Source organism: Clarias gariepinus, chromosome 16 (assembly GCF_024256425.1).
Source record: "Clarias gariepinus isolate MV-2021 ecotype Netherlands chromosome 16, CGAR_prim_01v2, whole genome shotgun sequence".
Classification (NCBI taxonomy): domain Eukaryota; kingdom Metazoa; phylum Chordata; class Actinopteri; order Siluriformes; family Clariidae; genus Clarias; species Clarias gariepinus.
Genome location: NC_071115.1, coordinates 19,531,495 through 19,554,609, shown reverse-complemented (window position 1 = coordinate 19,554,609; position 23,115 = coordinate 19,531,495). Strand labels below are relative to the sequence as shown.

The window sequence follows — 23,115 nt, the reverse complement described above, 5'->3', positions numbered from 1 at the left end:
TCCTGTGGGCAAAAATGCCTTGTTGATGCTAGAGGTCAGAGGAGAACGGGCCGACTGATTCAAGCTGATAGAAGAGCAACTTTGACTGAAATAACCACTCGTTACAACCGAGGTATGCAGCAAAGCATTTGTGAAGCCACAACACGCACAACCTTGAGGCGGATGGGCTACAACAGAAGACCCCACCGGGTACCACTCATCTCCACTACAAATAGGAAAAAGAGGCTACAATTTACATGAGCTCACCAAAATTGGACAGTTAAAGACTGGAAAAATGTTGCCTGGTCTGATGAGTCTCGATTTCTGTTGAGACATTCAAATGGTAGAGTCAGAATTTGGTGTAAACAGAATAAGAACATGGATCCATCATGCCTTGTTACCACTGTGCAGGCTGGTTGTGGTGGTGGTGTAATGGTGTGGGGGATGTTTTCTTGGCACACTTTAGGCCCCTTAGTGCCAATTGGGCATCGTTTAAATGCCACAGGCTACCTGAGCATTGTTTCTGACCATGTCCATCACTTTATGACCACCATGTACCCATCCTTTGATGGCTACTTCCAGCGGGATAATGCACCAAATGCACCATGTCACAAAGCTTGAATCATTTCAAATTGGTTTCTTAAACATGACAATGAGTTCCCTGTACTAAAATGGCCCCCACAATCACCAGATCTTAACCCAATAGAGCATCTTTGGGATGTGGTGGAACGGGAGCTTCGTGCCCTGGATGTTCAACCCACAAATCTCCATCAACTGCAAGATGCTATCCTATCAATATGGGCCAACATTTCTAAAGAATGCTTTCAGCACCTTGTTGAATCAATGCCACGTAGAATTAAGGCAGTTCTGAAGGCGAAAGGGGGTCAAACACCGTATTAGTATGGTGTTCCCAATAATCCTTTTTTAAAGATTTTTTTGTATGATGTGACAAAAAATTTAACTGGTTGGTTTAAACCCCAATCAATATAAAAATGGATTAAAAAGGATAAAAAGCTTTTTACCCCACATATATTAAAATTTTTTCATTTGTACACACAATGGAGGCACGTTGGACATGACTTAAAAGTGAATGTTGTATAATGGTTCCCTTTTAAAGGGTTTTAAGTACAAAGACAGGACAACACAGGAAATTTCTCTCACCTCCTCCCAGAGGAGTCCTACAACCCTGAAATATCAACCCTGAAAGTCCCAGGCTGATCCACATAAATCATAACGTCCAGCACGAACATTTATTCTATGTGGCTAGAAATGTCTGCATTTAACGTTAAAAAGCAAGTAAGCTGTTATAAGTAAAAAAAAAAAAAAAGTGAAAATAAAGAAATTAATTAATAACGACTAGACATAAAATGTACATGTGTATATACTTATATATATTGTTCATTTCTGTGCTTTTCACATATATATTTTTAAATATTTGTAACAGCTTACTTGCTTCTTAATACATATATTATAGTACTGTATATAGCTATTATAGTAGTATGAAACTGAAATATCAGTGTGTGCGAATCAAAATAAAATCAAACACTGCTTCCTCTTTAAACTTCAAAAAGAAGTCTGTAAACCTAGCAGCTGAATTTTATCAGACGGTCTGCAGACAGCACGACACACAGCTTTAAGTCTGAGCTCCATGGGGATGGTGATTTTACTGGCATGGGCATGTGAGTGCCAGCTGCTCACCTCGCTGCCCATCGCTCTGATAAGACAGAGTAAGAAACATTCCTTCATATTTTCTTTAGTGCTTTCTGGGTCAAAGAAGGCCAGCGTGAACTTAAAAGCAGCAGCATGTTGTGTAAGGAATGTTTAGACTTCAGCACGGTGATGGAATTGCGTCAGACTCTTTCACAGTGGAAGAGAAAGTAAAAAAAAGAAAGGGAGCACAAAGGCTACTTACAGAAAAGTCCTGCAAAGTCCAGCAAAGCTATACTCTTTGATCTGCCAAACACTGAAAGCTGATGTCTTAACCAATCAACATCACATCAAATCCACTGTAGTCCAGCTGCCTTCAAAACACATTCATTGTGTGAATATGAGTCACTCAATCTTTCATAGCAACAAACCTGAACAGATTCTAGATAAAATACATGGTGTGAATACCAAAAATGTAACTAGAAACATTAATGAACAAAAGGAGAAGACGGAAAGAAAGAAAACAGACAGAAAATGGGAGAAATAATGAGGAAGAAAAAAAGCTTAAAAAGCCACAGCTATTGTTTTGTGTCCCCTACTCATGACCTGAGTTCATTTTTTTTTAATACAGCACTTAAATCTGACCAACTGTTTTAACTGGTCGAGCTGCGTTCCAAGAAAGCTAATATTTCCTTTAACTACAACATGATGTCACGTGTGGGCATCACTCCGCTCTTCTATGTTGGCCACAAAGAATTCTCCTTCCTAGATTAAAATGTTGAGTGTTATCAGCCAGCTCTCTTTAAAATAGTAACGTGCTTGCCCTATTATCCAGAGTTCGCAAGTTCGATTCCTGGGTAATGCTGATTGGCCGAGCTCTCTCAGAGAGGTGGGATGGGAGCCAGTTTACGCTCTTACATCAATCACAGCTCTACAGACAATCAGAGGTGTCTGTGAGCTCACAAAAGCAGAAGGAGCGGATACCGCTGCAGATGGTGTCTTTACATGATGCGGAGACAAAAAAACTAAAAAAAATCTAAAATTGAGAAAGTCTGGAAAATCATTTCGTTTATTCATATGGTACAGTACTAAATGTTTGACAGAATGATATTGATGTCCCAAATCTAAACTAAGGCACAGCTGCTAAGTAAGCAATAACACATGACAGTGTGGTAATAAGAAAATATTGTCAGTCATGATGTGATGCGGCACTACGCAATAATAAAGTGCATTATTTGCATATAACCTCACGGTCTATGAGTAATTCAATTATATCACAGTAATAGACTATATTGTTTAATTCATGAATGTGTAAGACATCATTCAATCTCAGTTATTACTATGGTTATTAAACAAATACTATAAGTTGTAAACTTATTGCATAATAAGAATTTAATCATAATCAAAGGATAACATAAAATGCAGCTTCTCACATTGTTTGAATTTTTTTTTTTGTTAAGTAGTTTTATATATCACGTTACCCCTAGGTTCCAGCTGTTCAGACGGGCTTCTAAGTCACTGTCATCAGACGAAAGTCTTCTTACTCGGTCATCCTGATTTAAAGAATAAATAAAAAGAATTAGGACCAAGCCTACCTTTTATTAACATTGGATTAAAAGTAATGATTATACATTGTACAAAGCATTCCTTAAATAAGTCATACTCCTTAAAAGATCACAGAAATAAGTAAAATGTACATGTGTGCAAAATTATATTAGAACAGTAAGTCCCCGACTTAAGTACATTCAAATTATGAATTTCTGCAGATACGAACAGCCCTTGTCTTGGTAAGAAATATTGAGAACCACAATTTTTCCCACTCCTTACAAGACCAACAATTAACTCTTATGATGTTTTTCTCATTTACAAACAGAAATAAGAACAAAAAGAAAGCACAAACATTAAAAACACTGAATGTATGTGTACAGTATGTTGGATAGAAAGGATAAAAGATACTGAGAGAAGGATATAGGTGCCAGGATCCTGTCTTCCAGATTTATTTTTAAATTTTGCCATGGTTTCATATGGCACTGAAGACATTTTTTTTTTAATTATATACTTTTCTTGCACATATCAGCGTGATAACATGAGGTTTTTAAAATAGATTTAACATAAATCAGATTCTTAAGAAAGGCTGCTCACCCTCTTGTCCTCTTTAGCAGTGGGTTTGAGTGGACTGGAAGATAATGGTCTGGTAGGAGACTTGTGGCTGAACAGATTTCTCCTTCTGCAAAAAAGAGAAAAGAAAGTAACATTTTATTTTCTAAGTAATGCACAGATTATATACTGTAAAGATATATACTACACTGATCAACCAAAACATTAGCACCACCACCAGGTGTACTCAACAACATTGATTACAACTATACATCATCAAATAACGATTTAAAGACTGCAAAATAAAAAAGGCAAAAAAATGCAAAAAAAGGGGAAATAATTTAACTGGCGTACCACAGGGCTGTGTGCTAAGCCCCTTTCTTTACTCCCTCTTTACTCACGACTGCAGGCCTGTGTATGGATCTAACAACATCATCAGGTTTGCAGACGATACTACGGTGATCTGCCTCATCAGCAACAACGATGAGACTGCCTACAGGGAGGAGATCATGCACCAGCGCCACTTCTTCTTAAGAACACTTAAGAAGAACCAGCTGTCCTCAACTACTCTGGTGAACTTCTATCGCTGCACAATAGAAAGCATCCTAACCAACAGTGTCACAGTTTGGTACGGAAGCTGCTCTGTTGCTGAGCGTAAGGCACTGCAGCGGGTGGTGAAAACTGCCCAGCATATTATAGGGACTTCACTTCCAGCCATTGAGGACATCCAGAAGAAACACTGTGTGTGCCGAGCACGCAGTATTCTTAAGGATAACTCTCACCCTGCCCACAAACTGTTCTCTCCTGCCTTCTGGTAGGCGCTTCAGGTGTCCCAGGTCAAGAGCCTGAAAAGAGGACAACATAATGCGGATAATTTTAATGGAAAATCGGTACAACACTGCAGCTGGGATCGTTCACCAGTCCAAGCGCTAAGAGAACTGATCTCTCGTGTCATACAGTGTCTTGACATTTAAGAAAATTTGGACTAAAAGCCCACTCTGGAGTTATCAAACCTCTCAATAGCAGGAAGAATCAAAACATTTACTAGAATAACATTTACTGAGAAGCACATTGTGTGTACAGTGAAGAACAGGTACAAAGTGCACTTTAATGATGAAAGCAAGTTTATTTATTCGAGCTTATTTTTATAAAACTTATTTTATTTTATTTTCAAACTGGAGAAACACTAAATTCTTGCCGACAAAGTTATGGACAAAAAACACACTACAGTCACCAAACTGTGGAAGAGACTGGAAGAAGAGTGGACCAAAATCACACCAGAGCAATGTGAGAGACCAGTGATGCCCTGTGGCTGCTCAAATCTATTTAAAAAAAATTACTGTAGAGCAAGGGCCTGTACACTTCCTAATTACTCTTGACTGCTGTAACCTCTGGAAAGTTTTGTTGTAATCTTTCGCTGTGCTACAAACATTGTTCTCTACCAAATACAGATTTGTGTTGAATTGCCTTGGTTATTCTGTAAATCACTGTTCTGTTAGCATGGTATAGCCACAACGAAAATACTTCAAATGTTGAGCGATGAAGAAATTGAGTGTTCATAAATTGTTCTCTAATTTTTATCGCTCCTTTATATATATATATATATATATATATATATATACACACACACACATATATATAAAGGAGCGATAAAAATTATATATAACAAATTATATATAAAAAATTATATATATATATTATGTACTACAAAAATTAATAAATGATGTATTCTGTACTTTACTTACAGTTCATTGTGTGCTACTATAATATTAGTGGTAACAACAGGAAAATAACATCATCTACATTTATAAAAGACAAACAATAAAAATTACAAATTATTTTGTTATAAAACACCGGGTTATGAAAATTAACATTTAATTATGATCATTCTAAACAATTTAGAAAGACTTTAAACAAAAAAAAATTGGATTAAGTAATATCCTATATTACTCTTAGACGCAGTAAAACATATGAACGTCGCAAACGTTTTAAAAAGATGGCTCGGAGCCCACTGCAGTTATTCCAAAGAATATTCTGTGAGATGGAGTGAAAGAATTATCCTGGTTCAATCACCAGAAGCATTCTGTTTTTGCAGGACAATGCACAACCTCATACTGCCCTCTGCACCACTTTCAAATAAATGTAGTTTTTACTCTCATAACTGTTCTTTTATTCTGCAGTCAAAAATCCTGGTTTGACTTGAACACCGCTTGTATTATCTTGTGCCTACACTGGGATAGCCCTGAAGTGTACCTCATGTCAACAGCACTCAACCTCACCTCATCATCTTCACAGCTATTGTAAATCCATCTGTGCATTTTGCATACAGATGCCACACACCACGCTCTATTTACTTTGATGCTTCCCGAGTTAACCAGGCTTCCAGTTTAGTGACGCACACAGAAGCAGCTGAGATTCACATCAAAGCGTTTCTGCACTACTAACAATAAAAGAATCTTGAGCCACATCCTGTTCTTGACTGCAACTGCCTGCTTGCGACACGGATATGGAGATACATGTTATTGTGTTGGCATATTTCAATGTGTGGATTAAACTACCTGCTCCACTGTTCTGTTACAGTTTGCCTAAAGCAACAAGTTTGTTGTACCTTTGCTGATTACAATGACAACTGCTGACATTAACACAGCCCCAGATTCTGGCGAATGATTTGCCTCAAGAAGCTCCTTAGGAGTGAGTTCATGAGCTGATCACATGGACTGAAGGGGAAAAAAAGAAAGGAAATCCACACATGATCTACATGTTCATCTTTAACATGTGATCTTTGGGTTGTTTAGTGTTTATAATTCCATTTCATTAGCCTCTGATACTGAAGGCTGTGGCATTTGTCCTTAACTTTCACAGTGATGCAGGCCCTTTTTAGTCCGTTATTATGCTCAAGTTCTTATCTGTATGCTCTCCCAGTTAAAATATTTCAGGCCAATCCATATCCAGGAATATTGGATTTCTTATTAATATGATTGTTGGAAAAAAATTAATGAAAATAGAGGCACTTGCTGTTTAACACTAAAACCCTTAATTACGTTTGTGATGGTTGAAAATGTCTTCCATTGAGTTCTCCTGTGGTGTAAGTTCATCACACAGCTGCAAACTTCTTAAGAAAGGAATCACCAAATACAGCAAAAATTCAGCAGTATAAATATACTTGTCTAGTACGGTCTACGTTGTAATGTAGTTTTATTTATCACATCCACACAAACTGTATTAACAGCACTGAAACAGAAGGGGGTGCAACACATATGTAACACTTTAGGATTCATTTGACATTATACACGATACGTATAATCAAATTACTATGAGTTCTATCCAAATAAGCAATTGCCTACAGATGAAAGGGAGAGCAAACCAGCAGCATGAATGAAAAATTAAGAGCACATCAAACGAGCACAAAAGGAGTAAAGACTACCTTACAGCTGTTTACATAGAACGACAGGTCAATAAAGACAGCCCTGTTTAATCTCTGGAGAGCTGTCCATATGTGCGTGCACACACACACACACACACACACACACACACACACACACACACACTCTTTTGAGGCAGCAGATGAGGGCAGGCCGTTGTGATTGGCGGCCAGCCGTTAACAGGTGGACGGAGATAATTGAATCAGATCAAAGCATTGAGAGAGGCTCGGGTCTGCACTAGAGTGGCAAGGTGCCACTGATTAAAGCCTCCTGACCTCCAGGTGTTGAGATTGGGCCCAGGCTGCGTCTCCAGGCCCTCAGAGAGGAACCACGCACAACCCCCTCTCTTGCTCCCCAGGGCATTTTAGTCCTCTACCCTCTCACTTCAAAAGTCTGGCACCTGGAGGCAAGGCCAGCGTGGACACTCTGTGCTTTAGCCAGACCCTGGAACGCATCTGAAGTCTCTTAACGCTGCCAATGGTTAGTGTCTGGTTAAGGGTTTTCATCTGCTTCATGGAGGCCCAGATGGACAAAATGAAAGGGGGTTAAAGGTAGAGCTTTATCCTCTAAGTTGACAAGTAAACTAATCAGGCACATGCATTTTCGGTCGAGTGAGATTCAGTCAGGCACACTGACTAAATGTATTAATTTTGTCACTTTTATATAATTTTAGTTATGACTACAGATATTTGTGCAAAAAAAGTTTTGATAACATAACCAAAGAGTATCTATATATTTTTAGCATTGTTGAATTTCAGTATGATATCAATGTATTGTTCATAAGCTTTACTCATAGCATAAAAACATACATAAAAAAGCTGATTTAAATCATTTGACTTAGAAATTCTAACTTAACTATTTACATTGATGCTGACTTGATAAAAATAAAATAGCATTTTATTAAATATCTCTTTTTTTATATATGCAAAGCGGTTCTGCTATGAAGTGTTTAATCTGCTATAAATATAAAATAAATATAAAAAGCAAACAAGAATGTTTTTCTCCAAGCAGGTTGGGCTTCACATCTTTTTCAATAAACCTTGCCTTCTTCACTATGATGGGTTACAAGAATTTAGTCTCTTCTATCATTGGTTAGATGCTTTGCTACAAATGAAATGCGAGCCAAGCAGTGCTCGTTCCTCATCCAGAGACCCAGTGGAGAACAGTTCATAGTAAAGACTTGTGGGAGAGAGTTGTCTTACAGAGATTACTGATGAGGAATAGAAACTAAATTTTCTCATCCCATTGCCAAATGTTATCCCCAGGTAGGCCATATGTGTAAAGAAATAAATCATGACTTTCAACAAAAGAGAAACAATCATATCAATTGTTAAAACTGACCAGGCGATCAAAAGTTTACACCACCACTCTAATCCTGCAAATTTATTTTTATTTATTATCAGCATAGACTGTCCTGACTGAGGTTATTGCATACTTTGGGTGCCTTCAGCATTGTTTTACAATTTAAGGCCAAAATGCGTGCGCATCAGTAAGCCTTAGCTGCCCATGACCCTCTCAGGACACAAAGTGGATCTCTGTACACACACATACACACACTACAGAGCTAGCACATGATCTCTCAAGTTTGAATATTGAAATAATTAAACGTTCATATTTTCAGAGCAACTTTTGAGGAATATTTAAAAGAAATAGAAGTTTACATGAAAAACACTAGGCATTCTTTTCTCTGAGAACAGTGTTAAGACAAATCCGGTTAGATTAAGTGGGCCAGCATATTGGTGCAACAGGCAGCTCTGTCATCCAGGAGGCATCTCTTCTCTCTATCTCTCTCCATTCTCAGGCTTCCTAAATTTTCAGCCAAACACAACAGCGTGAGACAGAAGCCATGCTCACGGTCTATAGCAACATGACATATAAGAAGGTTGAATGAGTGTAGAGGGTTTGGCAAGGCAAGCTGGCTGACCTATCCCTTAAGCTTAACTGTGAGTGGGGCATTTCCCATGACCAGCTTACTGCCTCTTTGATGTATTTAAGTACAGAGCACCACCTAGTGGCCATAAAACTATCTGTCTACTTAGAAGTTGAGGTGATGGAAAGTTACTTGGAATGTTGGGGTGTCAGGTGGTTTCTGTAAGCTCAAGATAAATTTTGTCAAAACTTCAGAATCCAAACTAGAGAAATGTTCTAAGTTTCTTTTCATTTGGATAATCTTTTACATCCTTTCTCAATATATGTTTGCCCAATGAGCCTTTTGGTTAATAAGCATTTTTGTAATTTTCCTTAAACAAAAAAGAATTTCCTTAATACTAGAAAGACCTGGCTAGATTGTAGACTTAGATTATTTCTTTTAAAACAACAGATATAACGTTTAATCATTGTCAGTTGACTGCTGGTATCAATATAATATATGTAAAATGCATACAGAGACTTTTGAATACGACATTTATTTAAATATTCACAAATGCTCTCTCACAGTAGAATCATTAGTCAATCTCAGGAACACTAGGTGTGAGGTAGGAATACACCCTGGGTGAAATGGCAATTCATTAAAGAACACCATGAGCACATGTACACATGCGTACACGAACACACAAACTGATGAGAGTATTGAAATATGTTTCTCAACATAAAATTAAAAGAGAAAAACTTCTCCATGTGGTTGTAAAACCTTCAAAATCATCTGATCATAGCATGTCTTATTTTAATTTTATTATTGTTTTTACACAAAAAGAGGGGGTATTTTTTAAATAACTGTGTATATCATATTGTACATGATGTCCCAAATGGAGAAGCATTTTATTTAAGTTTCAGATCGTGTCATGCAAAAGTAAAACTTAGACATGTTGGTCATTTTCTATCTACAGTTGAATGAATATATGTGTAAACCATGTACTGGTCAACATTGCCGCTGCTATCTTTAGTGCCGAGCCTAAATGTTGAGGAAACAGTTTCTTATATCAGGATGCTGATATGGGTATATCCAGTATTTCATATTTCACAGCCAGTAAAAGTAATTAAAAATGTTAAAAATTAAAGGTTGAGCATCTCTCACATTACCAAATAAACAGTTGGACACTGAAAAAATCTACCCCACTATAAAAAAAAAGAGGAAAAAAGAAAATGCAAGTGTTTCTTCATCACCACCTCAGTGATAGCGATCAAACACGGCCACATCACAAGAGAACTGACACGCTCGGGCCTTTTCATCTAATCTAAACTAGAGGGACACATGAAAGAGCTTCTCCACAAGGCCTCGGCCTGTGATCTAAACGCCTTTAATGAGCATACCCAAATCAGACCCTGGACTTCAATCCCTCCCACAACAAGTCCACACTTTTAAAGTGCAGCTAGGCAAAAAAAAAAAAATGCAAAACTCACTCCCTATATTTGGTTGTGTCTCCACTGATTAAGAGCCCTTACTTCAAAAGGAACAGATCAAATGCTTTGTAGGAAGGTCAGCTTTTAAACACTGTGAAGATGACTCCTCCTATCAAAAAGAGTCGAACATGACATCATGAAAAAATATATAATCTTTTTTTAGAAAAACTTACATTTCCAAATTCCTTTAGAGATTTACACCAAATATTATAAAAGTTATTACGTTATTTTTATTACTTTTTTTATTATTATTTCTACAATTATTGTGACAATTAAGGCATTCACTTAAATACCATCAGGTAGCACATCCTTATTCACTGCTCCTTAATTGGCTGCAATGTTGTACAGAACAAGACAGAAACCAGCATGCATGGACACTGTGTGTATGAGACTCAGGTCAGCTGGCATTATGAGCAGAGTTGAAAAGAAATGACCCCTTCAAAGGTTGGCAAATAAAAAGAATAGTTTGTAGTGGATCAAGATGTACAAACAGTGGATCTTAGATGACTGGAACCAAGTCTTGTGGACTGGTGATTCCAAGTTTGAGGTGTTTAGATCCAAGCTACTGTAAGGACATATGTCAGACACAGAGCTCATGAAAAGATGATAGATGCCTGCCTAACACCTGTAATAAATCGTTTTATGAGCTCTGTGTCTGACATATGTCGTTAACACCTCAACAACTAATCAGTCGACAAGAATTGGTTCCAGTCATCTAAGGTCCACTGTTTGCACATCTTGCTCTACTACAAGCTTTTTTTTTATTATTTGGATGCTGCTTAACACAAGCAATAAATCATAGACGTCGAAACGTAATGATCTGGGGATGCTTTGGTAATGGGAGAATGGGAAAGTCTGCATCCTGTGCAAGACAGCCTCAATCTGCATGGATACTGATTGGAAATACCTTAATTTTGCAGTAAAACAATGACCCCAAGCAATTTTTCTGGTTATGTAAAAATTATCTGGAGAAGAATGTAGCTGCAAGAATACTCTCGGTAGTGGCTTAACCAACTCAATCACCAGATCTGAACCTCACTGAGCTTGTTTGGGAGAATCTGAATCAAAGAGCATGAAACACAGCTCAAACAGCATAGCATTCAAGTAAAACCGGGAACTTCTCACAAATAAAGATGTAAAACTGATTTACATTTTCAAAATTAAATTGTCTTTAATACAGTAAAGTTACCTTAGCTACAGTAAACAGTTTCGAGTGGTGCAAATGTTGTAAAATGCTGTTGTCTGTGAATGACCACCCTGGCCGAGGCGGGTAAAAGCGAAAGAAACACGAGTTTCTTAAAACTGATGAATAATATCCAATAACCAATTCACAGAAGAGACACATCTGTCTGTGGGAACTGTACACACAATCATTCATGAACATCACTTGGAACATTAAAGGGAAATTAGCTGGGAAATACTGCCACATCTCCCGTACAGTCCTGATCCCTCTATAATCCAATTTCATTGGTTCCTAGGAGACCAGAATTTAAGAGGTAAAGCAGGCAGTCTGGGCATGGCTCCGGCATACTGAGAAAACTTTCTACCTTGACAGTATCCAAGCACTAGTGGATTACTGGGATAAGTATTAGTGTAGCACGGGATTCTGCGAAGAAATAAGGGTACTTTTACTACTTAGGTAGTTTTACTATTATAACTGTGTTATTATTAAGCACAATCAAAAGTCCCAGTTTGACATCAACACCACTCATATAAATTATATACATATATATTATAGTTTATTATATTAACTGTTTTAAGTTTTACCAGCCCAGATTTATATAGAGTAACAGAGTAAGAATTAAAAAATTTAAGCCAAATTCAAAGTTAGACACTGAACACAGTGTTACCCCACTGAAGCAATTCAATATTTTCATGTGTATTACATAATGTGTGCATTCCTTATTATGAATCAGTATATTTAACCCAATTGTTAATTATAAAAGGCTTTATAATGGCAGTATGTTTGTAAGTACTAGTTGTTCTTAAGTTGGGCACGTTTAACCAGGGGTCTGTATTTCTTTAAAAAAGTTATTTGACAAAATTAGCCTTCTTAAGAGTGTCCTTAATTTGCAAAACTGTTTTGGTTTGTTTTATTTTAATTAAAAAAAATTTTTACCTTATTTTTATTTTAACTAAAAATCTTTTTAGTGTTTTCACAAAAAAAAAAATTACTCAGACACGGTAGCAGGACGATGATGGAGGACTTATTTATTTCTCATACAAGACAAGACTTTTGGTTGATAATTTCCATAAGCGTACTACAAAGTAGTGCCAATTTCGATTTGGATTCTCTTATATAAGTAAGAAATAAAACATGATTCAGCATGCAAATCTAGACAAATCATTACCCGTTCTTACCACTGCAAAATTGCTAAATATTTGATTCGTCTTATTCCATAACAATTTGTCAACGATTACTTTTTTGTTCAAAGAATAAAATGTATTTTAATCTTTTTATTCATTTATAGTCACACGTAATGTTGTGAAACATCCATAAGACAACCTAATCCCTGCAACCAATTATGATATAGCAGCTATATGCAGTCACTTTCTCTCCACCCTCATTCTTGTAGTTAAATCAACAGTTCCATGGCATATATCCCTGTTTAGATGTAGCATTCTGTTTGCTTTTATAACCAGCTTGCAATGGGATGAAAAGAAGGTTTAAGGAAAGGCTTTCATCAAAGAACGGTATAAAAGCTTGGGCAGCCAACCACAAAACTGAGGTAAAGTCAAATCTAGACACTGCATGTGCAAAAGCAAAGAACATATAAATACAGCAGAATTCCGTAAGAAGTACGCAATAACTGAAACCACTAGTCATGACTGTTTAGTCTCGCTTTGCCTAAATATTCCTCATCCTTTTGATGTGGTGTGCAGAAAAGGGCTCCAGTCAGTGTATCAGGCAGAGAGAAAGCTTCAAAAGTTGTTTTTTCCCCCCGCAAAGGCGAGACATCCGTTTTGCGGAGTTATCTGCGTGCTGTGTTAGTTTCAGCTCAATGCCAGCCATAACAGCTGATTTAATAGGATGTTGTCAGAGTTCAAAGACCATGTCTTTTCGCCTGGATAAAGCATGTGTCTTAGCTGAAAAAGGCTGCGATTGCACAGTTTGCCTCCTCGGGGCAGTATCCAGCTGTTTAGGAGTTTCATGAACAGATTTGGAAAGAATGCCAAATCAAAGATTGTATAAATGAGATGTGGATGTAATAAGGACAAGGAAGTTCTAACTTTATAGTAATAATGTATGAATAGCATAATAGGGGTTTGTACGAGATAAAAGGATTTCAAAATACATAAAAAAATATATACACCATTATAAGTAACCATAATTGAATCTTAACAAAACATGCAGAATATGGGTAAAAACCATTCCAAAATGAGACGGCAGCTATGAAATCAGGGCTAAATTTCTATCTGCCCCATATGAATTCCTTTCCTCATATGTTTCTGAAACCTGCTGAATCACTTTGCTAGTGAATATGACAATATTTTATGCTGTTATATAATAGCACACAGGCAGGTAAGTGCATGCTGTAATTAGCAGTTTTTCCTTTATTTAATACCTTGTAGTTATCTTTCATTCATGCTTTGGTTTACTGTTGTTCTTACCGAGTGTTATAATATAAAGTGTCTCATTGGGAGCCGTCGTTATAATGGAACCTTTCCAGTTAGAGCAATCTATCAAATTAAACACTGGAGTGTTATAATTATCTCACAAACAGTCTGACTTGTGTTAGGTTATTACCTACTGTGATTTAGGAATACACAGTGGAGAATGTGTTGCTTATGCATTTATAGCCCTAAGCTTTACACAGTCACGTCTAAATGAAATACTGATTTGCGCTTCCATAAATAATGATTTCACTGTATAGAGTTCTGGTGGGTTTTAAGTCTTCGAAATGTCTAGTAATGTGGAGGTTGACTCTGTTGTATTCCTTTTCTTCGTGTTTCACAAATAAACTACTATGCATACTACCACCTACTGTCAATGTGTGCACATACGCAAGTGTCCTCAGCCGCAGAATTACAGTGGAACCTTGGATTGTGAGTAACTTGGTCTGCAAGCATTTTGCAAGATGATAAATATATATTGATAAATAAGTGAGGTCGAGTAGTACGCATGTGCTTTGTCTCACAAGCATCACATAATCACAACTGAGAAAATGGTTCCTCTTTCTCTCGCACTGCGGGATTGTGGGTAATCATCTCCCATGATCACTCTCGGTGCACATGCATCACTCGTATAGTCAACATCCATGCGCTTGTGTACTGTTTACTATAACATTTTGACCATGTGAGTACGTACGCTTAAAGCATTTTTTATTTTGCGTCCAAGTGTGATGACTGTTCTTCAGTAAATGAACTGCAACATTTACCACTGGGGCAGTGGTAGCTCAAAGAGTTTACGCACTGAGTTACTGATCAGAAGATTGGCGGTTTGATCCCCAGCTCCACCAGGTTGCCACTGTTGGGCCTTTGAGCAAGGTCCTTAACCCTAATTGCTCCAGGGGTGCCGTATCATGGCTGACCCTGCACTCTGACCCCAGTTACGCTGGGATATGCAAAGAAACTATTTCCCTCTGGGATTAATAAAGTTCTAATTATTATTATTTATTAATTTATTTATTTATTGTTTGGCCTAAGTGAAGAAAAATAGTTAAAAATGCTGTAGCAGTGCGGGAGATCAGTCTGTTTAACCACAAGGCAAAGTCACATTTTCGCGAAATCCATAAAGCCGTGATTGAGTTTGTGTGTGTATATATATATATATATCTTTTGTCTTACTCCAGCCATGATTCTTATCAAAAAAGGTAAAGTGCAGGTTAAATGGTAGAATTTTTATATGAATAACGTTCATTGAGTTTTCATTGTTTCTTATGAGAAAATTCACTTTGATATACAGTTCCGGGAATGAATTATGCTTGCAATCCAAGTTTGAACTGTGTATTACTAATATGAAAGCTGAGCAGCAGGGGAGCGAAGGCAATCATACTCAGGTATAGGGGTGGGCGATATAACCAAAATCTTCTATCACGGTAGAAGCAATTTTCTACCTCGATAACGATATATATCACAATATAGCAATTTGTATCTGAAAATGCATAAATAAAAATTCAAACACAAAGAAACTGTTTTACATAATGTAATTTTATTTAAACTGTGAATTGCAGAGGTTTGCCGCGTTTTTTTTATGCCAATTCCACAACACAGACAAGGCACCTTTTTTCTTTACAATCTCCTCGTTGTTGGTTTTGTCACTAGTAAGCAAACTCACTGCTGCTGCACCATCTTCTTCCATTGTCGAAGTGTATGTGAAACCAAACACATCAAAAGTGGGACGAAACCGTGGCACCCGATTGAACCAAATATCTGCGCAGCCCAGTGGACAGCACAGCGCGAGTACCTGAATAGCGCACAGATGATCTGGTTTATTTACGCAGCCCGGTGGATCGCGCAACTTGAGCAGCGCTGCTCGAATCAAAAACCTGCGCGACCCACTGGTTTTTATTTCAAAACAATTTATTTTAATTGTCAGGACTGTTTAATATTGTTTCCGTCTTGCCATGCCTGGTTTATACGAGCGCATCCCAGCGGGGTAAACTGTATTTTGATTCATTTCTATCAGCATCGCGCAGGTTTGTGATTCGAGCAGCGAATATTTGGTCTGCCCACGCCGGCTCAATCGGATGCCACAGTTTCAAGTTTCGTACCACTTTAGATGTGTTTGGCTTCCCATAAAAGTAAATGTGTATTGCTTGGTTATGTAACGTGCAATGTCACGTGATCTCAACCGCGATTAAGACGATAGACCAAAATCTCTATCGGTTAACAAATTTCTACCGGTTAACCGTGTATACCGGTATATCGCCCACCCCAACTCAGGGTGGTACAAAGGAATTCCGCATAGTGTGAAAACAGTCTAAAAAGCCAAGGCTAGGTGTGCTTAACAAAGCCATACCTATTTGAGTTTGAATGAGGTGGAGAGGAGTCCTTCAGCAGACCAGACCACGTGTCATCACGATCCAGTTCACCAGAAACCCAGTCCGGCAGCGTAGCAGAGCTCTGTGCTCGAGCCCTGGACGCCAGCGGCTCATCATAGTACACTGACTACAGAGGAAATTAATTTGATATCATTATTTAAGCTTATAAATCTATTATCTAAATTTGGCTGCAGGTAAACTTCTGAGACCATCATAGTAATCATGGCACCATGTACATTATATATTTTCATGTGAAATAAAATAAATAGAATTAAACTAAATTTTCTTAATTTAAAAAACAAAACACATTACCATGTATGTTGGTAAAGTTTTGAGGCTTCCTGCTTCAGGCTTGTAGGTAAATGGTCCTTCGAGGACCCCTTTTCTGAGCATGTGCAGAAGAAGCCGGGCATATGCGTTGCGATTTTTCCTTCCCATCAGCCCAGAGCCGGATGCCATGGGATCACAGAGCTTCTTAATCCAGAGGGCACAGTGCTGACGCTCTAGTGGGGAGGATTTAATGAATGATACCAGATGAACATTAAACATACATGCCACATTTAAACAAGTATGTGTGATTAAATATGAAATAAAGTATTAAAGTATAAAAGAATAAAGTTTCTTTTAAATAATCACATAACAGTAAGCAGCATAACAGTGTAAACGCCATGTAATTTCTCATTAACACATGGTCAACTTCAAAGAACATGTCTCATCATTCCTCAAAATCAGGATCAGTCCGATTGTATTATCTCAGGTTGCTCTGGAGGAGATTAATCTCTTTATGGAAAGTTCTGACTTATTCTAAGTCATGCAGGTGCAATATGTCTGGAAGTTGTGTAATGTCAGTTGAATGAAAGAAAATAGGTCATGTGACCATCACATCCTAAAGACTCTCATTATTATTATACCATCTCTATGGTCCCATTCAGAAGAAGAAAGTAGCATGGGGATAAATTTTGGGACAAACCAACCATTTCTTAAACTTAAGAAGCTACTTCAATGAGTATTGAAATAATTCAAAGAAAAATGTGACAGGGAATGGCTCCTTTTTGCAAACCTTAAAAGTTATATATTTTTATTATTTAATTTTTTAAAATAAAATGCATCACATTGACAAATTGTTTTAGTAAATCAATTTCAAAATTCAGAAGTACCTATTTCACTGCTGTTGTTTACTCAGACAACGAAGTGTGACCACCTGAGTAAACAAGTTTTAGGCTCATATATTACCCATATTGCACAAGTATATTTCGTGTCAGTAGGACAAACCGTATGTTATGGTTTCCTTCAGCAACCTTACAATCTATTATCCCCCCCCTGCCTGATTTTAAGTATGATGCAATTACACTACTGCTCCAAAAACATCTGACATATTGACACTCCAGCTCTTGTTCCTTCAGATCCCATGTAGTTATGGTGTAAAAAAAGGTCGGTTGTTCTTCATGATTGTTATTGTGATACAGACATTCTTGTTGTTGTTGGGGGAAATCCGCACAAGAACCAGTCACAGGTATTACGCCGGGCTTGGGACCAACACTGTATCCACCATCTTTTTTAACTATTGACAAAACCAGTCAAATATTCACCAATTGTGACTTTACTCGTTCAGAGTTCCTTGTCAAAATTTTTATCCAGTTTACATCATGCTGCTACCAAATAATTGATTGATTAGATATCATCTAAATAAAGATGAGTCAGGTTCCTCTTAAAGTTTCCTCCAATCGTTATGTTTTTTCTTGCCATCATCGACCTCAGGAACAAACTGATCATTTTATTTTACACATATTTCAAAGTCATTTACATAGATTTGTTTTTAATCATCGCAAAGCAGCTTTCAGAATGACAATTGTTAAAAGCACTATATAAATAAAACTGAATTGATCACTGGATCTGTGTGCAGATGTACAGATGGTCTTGCTTCTAGCAAGTAAACACACATCCACAGGGGTGTTTGGATCAGCACTTAAACTGACCTGACTTGTCTGGAAGCCTGAGCACGAAGGGTTTCATGTCAACCAAGTAGTGATCAAACTCAGAGTCCAGCTTCTCCAGAGAGTCCTCTTCTCTACTCATCATGTCCTGCAAAGGAAAGCAGGCGGAAATCCCTTCTCATTGAAACAATATGTACCATATACACATGCTACAAGGAGTAAGCTGATTTTTGTACTAATTTTAAAAGTCAGGGTTAAGCTATCTTATTTCTCTAATTCTACAACACCCAGTGTGTTGTAGTGACCTGACTCGCTGCATCCGTTACCAACCAGCGCGTGATGCACAAACACTGGCAAAGTCACTCAACTCAATACAGACACAATATTCTACTGTAGATTTAAGCAGATACACACACAAAAAAATAGTCCACGCGGTGTATTTGTATTTCTGTATCAGTGTAAGAACAAAAATTTAAACAGAAACCATGTTGAACAGTTACCGGGCTCAACAGCAACAAGTTGTTTGTAAATCAGAGCTGCCAAACGGTTCAAACTCAGAGCGCGTGAAGTCACGCGCAGAAACCGCACAACAAAATGGCCGCCAGGAGAAAACTGCCACAAATAAAAGTCTGAACTCTTAACGAGGTTATATTATATTATATTATATTATATTATATTATATTATATTATATTATATTATATCATATCATATCATATCATATCATATCATATCATATTATATTACAAAATTCATCATCACAGTCATTTTTCATTCATTATTCCTTATTCACGGCCTGGAACCTCTCTCAGTAAGCAGGGTACGCCCTGGACAGGGTGCCACACAGATATACACACACTCACACACTTATTTACACACTATGGGCAATTTGGAAATGCCATTTAGCTTAATCTGCATGTGTTTGGATTGTGGGAGGAACCATTTACATTTAGGCATTTGGCAGACGCCCCCATCCAGAAAGACTTAAATTTTTATGACATTATACATCTGAGGATTAAGGGACAACAGGGACCTTACAAACCGTAGTCCAATGCCTTAATCACTGAGCTACACCTGACCCCCTGGAGGACTCAGAGGAAACCCATCAAGCATAGGGAGAACATGTAAACTCCATGCACACAGACCCAAGGCAGGAATCAAACCCGGAACTTGGAGGTACTAACCACTAAGCCACTGTGCTGCCATATTATATCACATCACATCGCAACACATCGCATCGCATCACATCACATCACATCATTGGCATAGTGGCTTAGTGGTTAGCCTTGTCGCCTTGCAGCAGCAGGGTCAAGGATTCGATCTCAAGTGTGGTGGTGTAGGTGGGTGGGTAGGTGTACTGCCTGCTGTGAATTGCCCCTAGATATAAGCATGTGTGCATGTGTGTCAAAAAGGGCACACACTAGTCAAATAAAAAAGAAATAGCGAAAAACTATTTGCTGTTTCTGAAAGAAGTAAAAAAAAAAACACACACAAACATAAAATAGACAGAAAAGAAATAAAATAAGTAAGTAAATAGTGATAAACCTATTAGAAATAAAAGTTATGTATGTATTATCACAATAAAAATATTAAAAAGACAAAGACACGTTTTCAATGCAATTTAATGTTATAGTATGCATTTTCTCATGTAGAAAAAATACAAGTGCCAAACTATAATCAGGTTCTTATAGTCAGGTATACATGGTTAGTAATTTTAAATGTCACTGTTCGGGATTTTAATTTGAAATATTTTCCCTTCGTCCCCGTCTTCATATTGTTTCCGGCTTCTTTGCGCTTCACAAAGCGGTAGTTGTCTCCTAGCAACAGCGCAATGTCTCGCGCGGGTGCTGCCACTGTATTAGTAATTCTCCTTGTCAGACATACATAAAAATGAAAAATAATTTAGTAAAATATATCCCCGACACACGCAAACTTCATTTTATTTTGTTGCTGAGTAACTGCATGAGGTGTGCTGCAGGAAAAAAAAAATTGTGTAAAATAAATTAAAAAATTTATAAACTAAGGTGCAGCTACTCCAGGATCAGGGCTGAGTGTCTGTGGTGGAAAAAAATAAAAAAATCAACTAAAAAAGCCTGAGGTGTAGGAATCTTCACACTGCTACACTTGCTTCCATGTAGACGTAGTACTTAATGCTATTCATTAAAAAAAAAAAGTAGGCCTATTTAAAATCGGTTGTACGTCAGACATCTACCCAAAACAAGTAGCCCCTTAAATATACTAATTATTCTCAGAATATATTATACACACAATATAAAATTTAATTTTGCCTCAGGATAATGTACCCAAACAGGCAAGAAGTAAATAAAATACCAGTTCTATTCCCACCCAGTGCCCATGGGACTAAAATGGGATGGTTGTGTCAGCAAGGGCATCCGGCGTAAAACCTATGCCAACCCGTCACTGGGAGCAACCAAAAGACTGTAACAACAATAACTACATGCATGAAGTAAATAGACAGCCATAGCTCTATGCTAAAACATATGCACTTTAATTGTGTTACGGGTGGCACGGGGGCATAGTGGTTAAAACTGTTGCCTTACTCCTCCAGGCTTGGGGTTCGATTCCCGCCTTCCGGGTCTGTGTGAGTGGAATTTGCAGGTTCTCCCCATGCGTGATGGGTTTCCTCCAGGTGCTCCAGTTTCCTCCCACAGTCCGAAGACAAGATTAGGCTAATTGGTGTTCCCAAATTGCCTGTAGTGAATGTGTGTAAATGACAATCAGAGATTGAGCTGGCAATGTGGCGATGGATATATCTTTCCTGGGTAGGAGGTATCCGTAACCTGATGTGCTGGATGGCATGTGGACAATACCAAAAATATATATATATATTGTGTTACATATTTTTTTTACCAAGTTTAGCTATTCATGCATTATTAATACTTTGTTGACTATTCTTTAAACAACTTTAAGAGTACCAGCTCACCTAGTCAAAGGATAAGAGACACATTCTCAACAGATCTTCAAACAGCATGAAGAACAAAGAGTAATCATAAAAATAGCAAGACATTTTGGTGCAGACTTTTTATCATAAAACTGTGGGTGTCTGATTACTTCCTGCATGTCTGTGTTTAGTCTGTATTTAATTTCTGCACTTATAAACTCCTTTGTTCTAAACTTGTTTGTCATTCTTCACCACATTGAAATAACTTAATTATGTTTTTTAATAATTAAAGAAGAAGTGGTGAAGCTTTATTTTGAATGTCACTGCTTACGATCCTTGTTTAGCTCTGAGTTGGCAGCTTCTTATTTTTCATGATCAAAGGTGAAATACTTTGGACCATAAAATTTCAGTGAAATTTGGGAAAAGTTCAAAATTGAACTCTTTCTTGGTAAAGCTTGTTATTTTTATTTTTAGTTTTTTTGTGGGGGAGGATTTTTCCCAGATTTTATCCCTTATTTCGTCATGTTCAATTCCTCCCTGTGTTCCCACATTAAGACTACCACTACCACTCAGTCGGAGGGTCGAAACGAGGGCCGTTTTTTTCGAACCACATGACTCCAGCTGACCGCATCTTTTCGAACTGCTCGCTCACGTACCCTTGGGAGTGGCATAACACACTTGGAGGACAGTGCTATATGCTTTTTTTTCCCGCTTGCGTGAGCTCACAGACACCTCTGATTGGCTGTAGAGCCGTGATTAATGTGGGAAGTAGCTTTCATCCCTCCCCTCTGAGAGAGCTTGGCCAATCAGCTCAAGCATCACCGGGGAATCAAACACAATCTTCGGATGATAGGGCGAACACTTTACCACCGCGCCACTTTGTTTAGAATTTTTTTCTCCCCAGTTACCCAATCATTCAGGACGAGATTTCACCTTTGCCTAACATGCCTTTATCACCAACAATTTTGTTAAATTAGCTACCCTATAAAATATGTAAGGTGAACAAAAATAAATAATGGTAAATCATTGTAAAATGTATATGTTTAAGTTAAACTAGTTAAGTATATTACTTGGCAAATTTATTTCAGTACAATGTATATCAATTTTACACTCACCTAATCGATTATTAGGAACACCTGTTCAATTTCTCATTAATGCAATTATCGAATCATCCAATCACATGGCAGTTGATTCAATGCATTTAGGGGTGTGGTCCTGGTCAAGACAATCTCCTGAACTTCTGAAAAGGTGATTTAAGCAATTTTAAGCGTGGCATGGTTGTTGGTGCCAGATGGGTTGGTCTGAGTATTTCACAATCTGCTCAGTTACTGGGATTTTCACGCACAACCATTTCTAGAGTTTACAATGAATGGTGTAAAAAGGCAAAAACATCCAGTATGCGGCAGTCCTGTGGGCGAAAATGCCTTGTTGATGCTAGAGGTCAGAGGAGAACGGGCCGACTGATTCAAGCTGATAGAAGAGCAACTTTGACTGAAATAACCACTCGTTACAACCGAGGTATGCAGCAAAGCATTTGTGAAGCCAAAACACGCACAACCTTGATGCGGATGGGCTACAACAGCAGAAGACCCGACCGGGTACCACTCATCTCCACTACAAATAGGAAAAAGAGGCTACAATTTGCACGAGCTCACCAAAATTGGACAGTTGAAGACTGGAAAAATGTTGCCTGGTCTGATGAGTCTCGATTTCTGTTGAGACATTCAAATAGTAGAGTCAGGCTGGTGGTGGTGGTGGTGTAATGGTGTGGGGGATGTTTTCTTGGCACACTTTAGGCCCCAATTGGAGCTCT

General features: G+C 37.8%; 1 protein-coding gene across 4 annotated transcripts in view; it reads right to left on the bottom strand.

The window, feature by feature from the left end:
* The window catches only part of cep112 (centrosomal protein 112), a 139,808-nt gene extending 120,848 nt beyond the window's left edge, over nt 1-18,960 (bottom strand). For all 4 annotated transcript variants that reach the window (XM_053514003.1, XM_053514005.1, XM_053514006.1 and 1 more), the window contains exons 1-6: nt 18,903-18,960; nt 18,445-18,550; nt 16,781-16,971; nt 16,447-16,595; nt 3,769-3,853; nt 3,108-3,179 (exon numbers count right to left, since the gene is read on the bottom strand). In XM_053514003.1, coding sequence (XP_053369978.1) covers nt 3,108-3,179; nt 3,769-3,853; nt 16,447-16,595; nt 16,781-16,971; nt 18,445-18,547 — 600 coding nt within the window. In that variant the 5' untranslated portion in view covers nt 18,548-18,550; nt 18,903-18,960. The remainder of the gene's footprint in view (nt 1-3,107; nt 3,180-3,768; nt 3,854-16,446; nt 16,596-16,780; nt 16,972-18,444; nt 18,551-18,902) is intronic.
* Nucleotides 18,961-23,115: the final 4,155 nt, after the last annotated feature.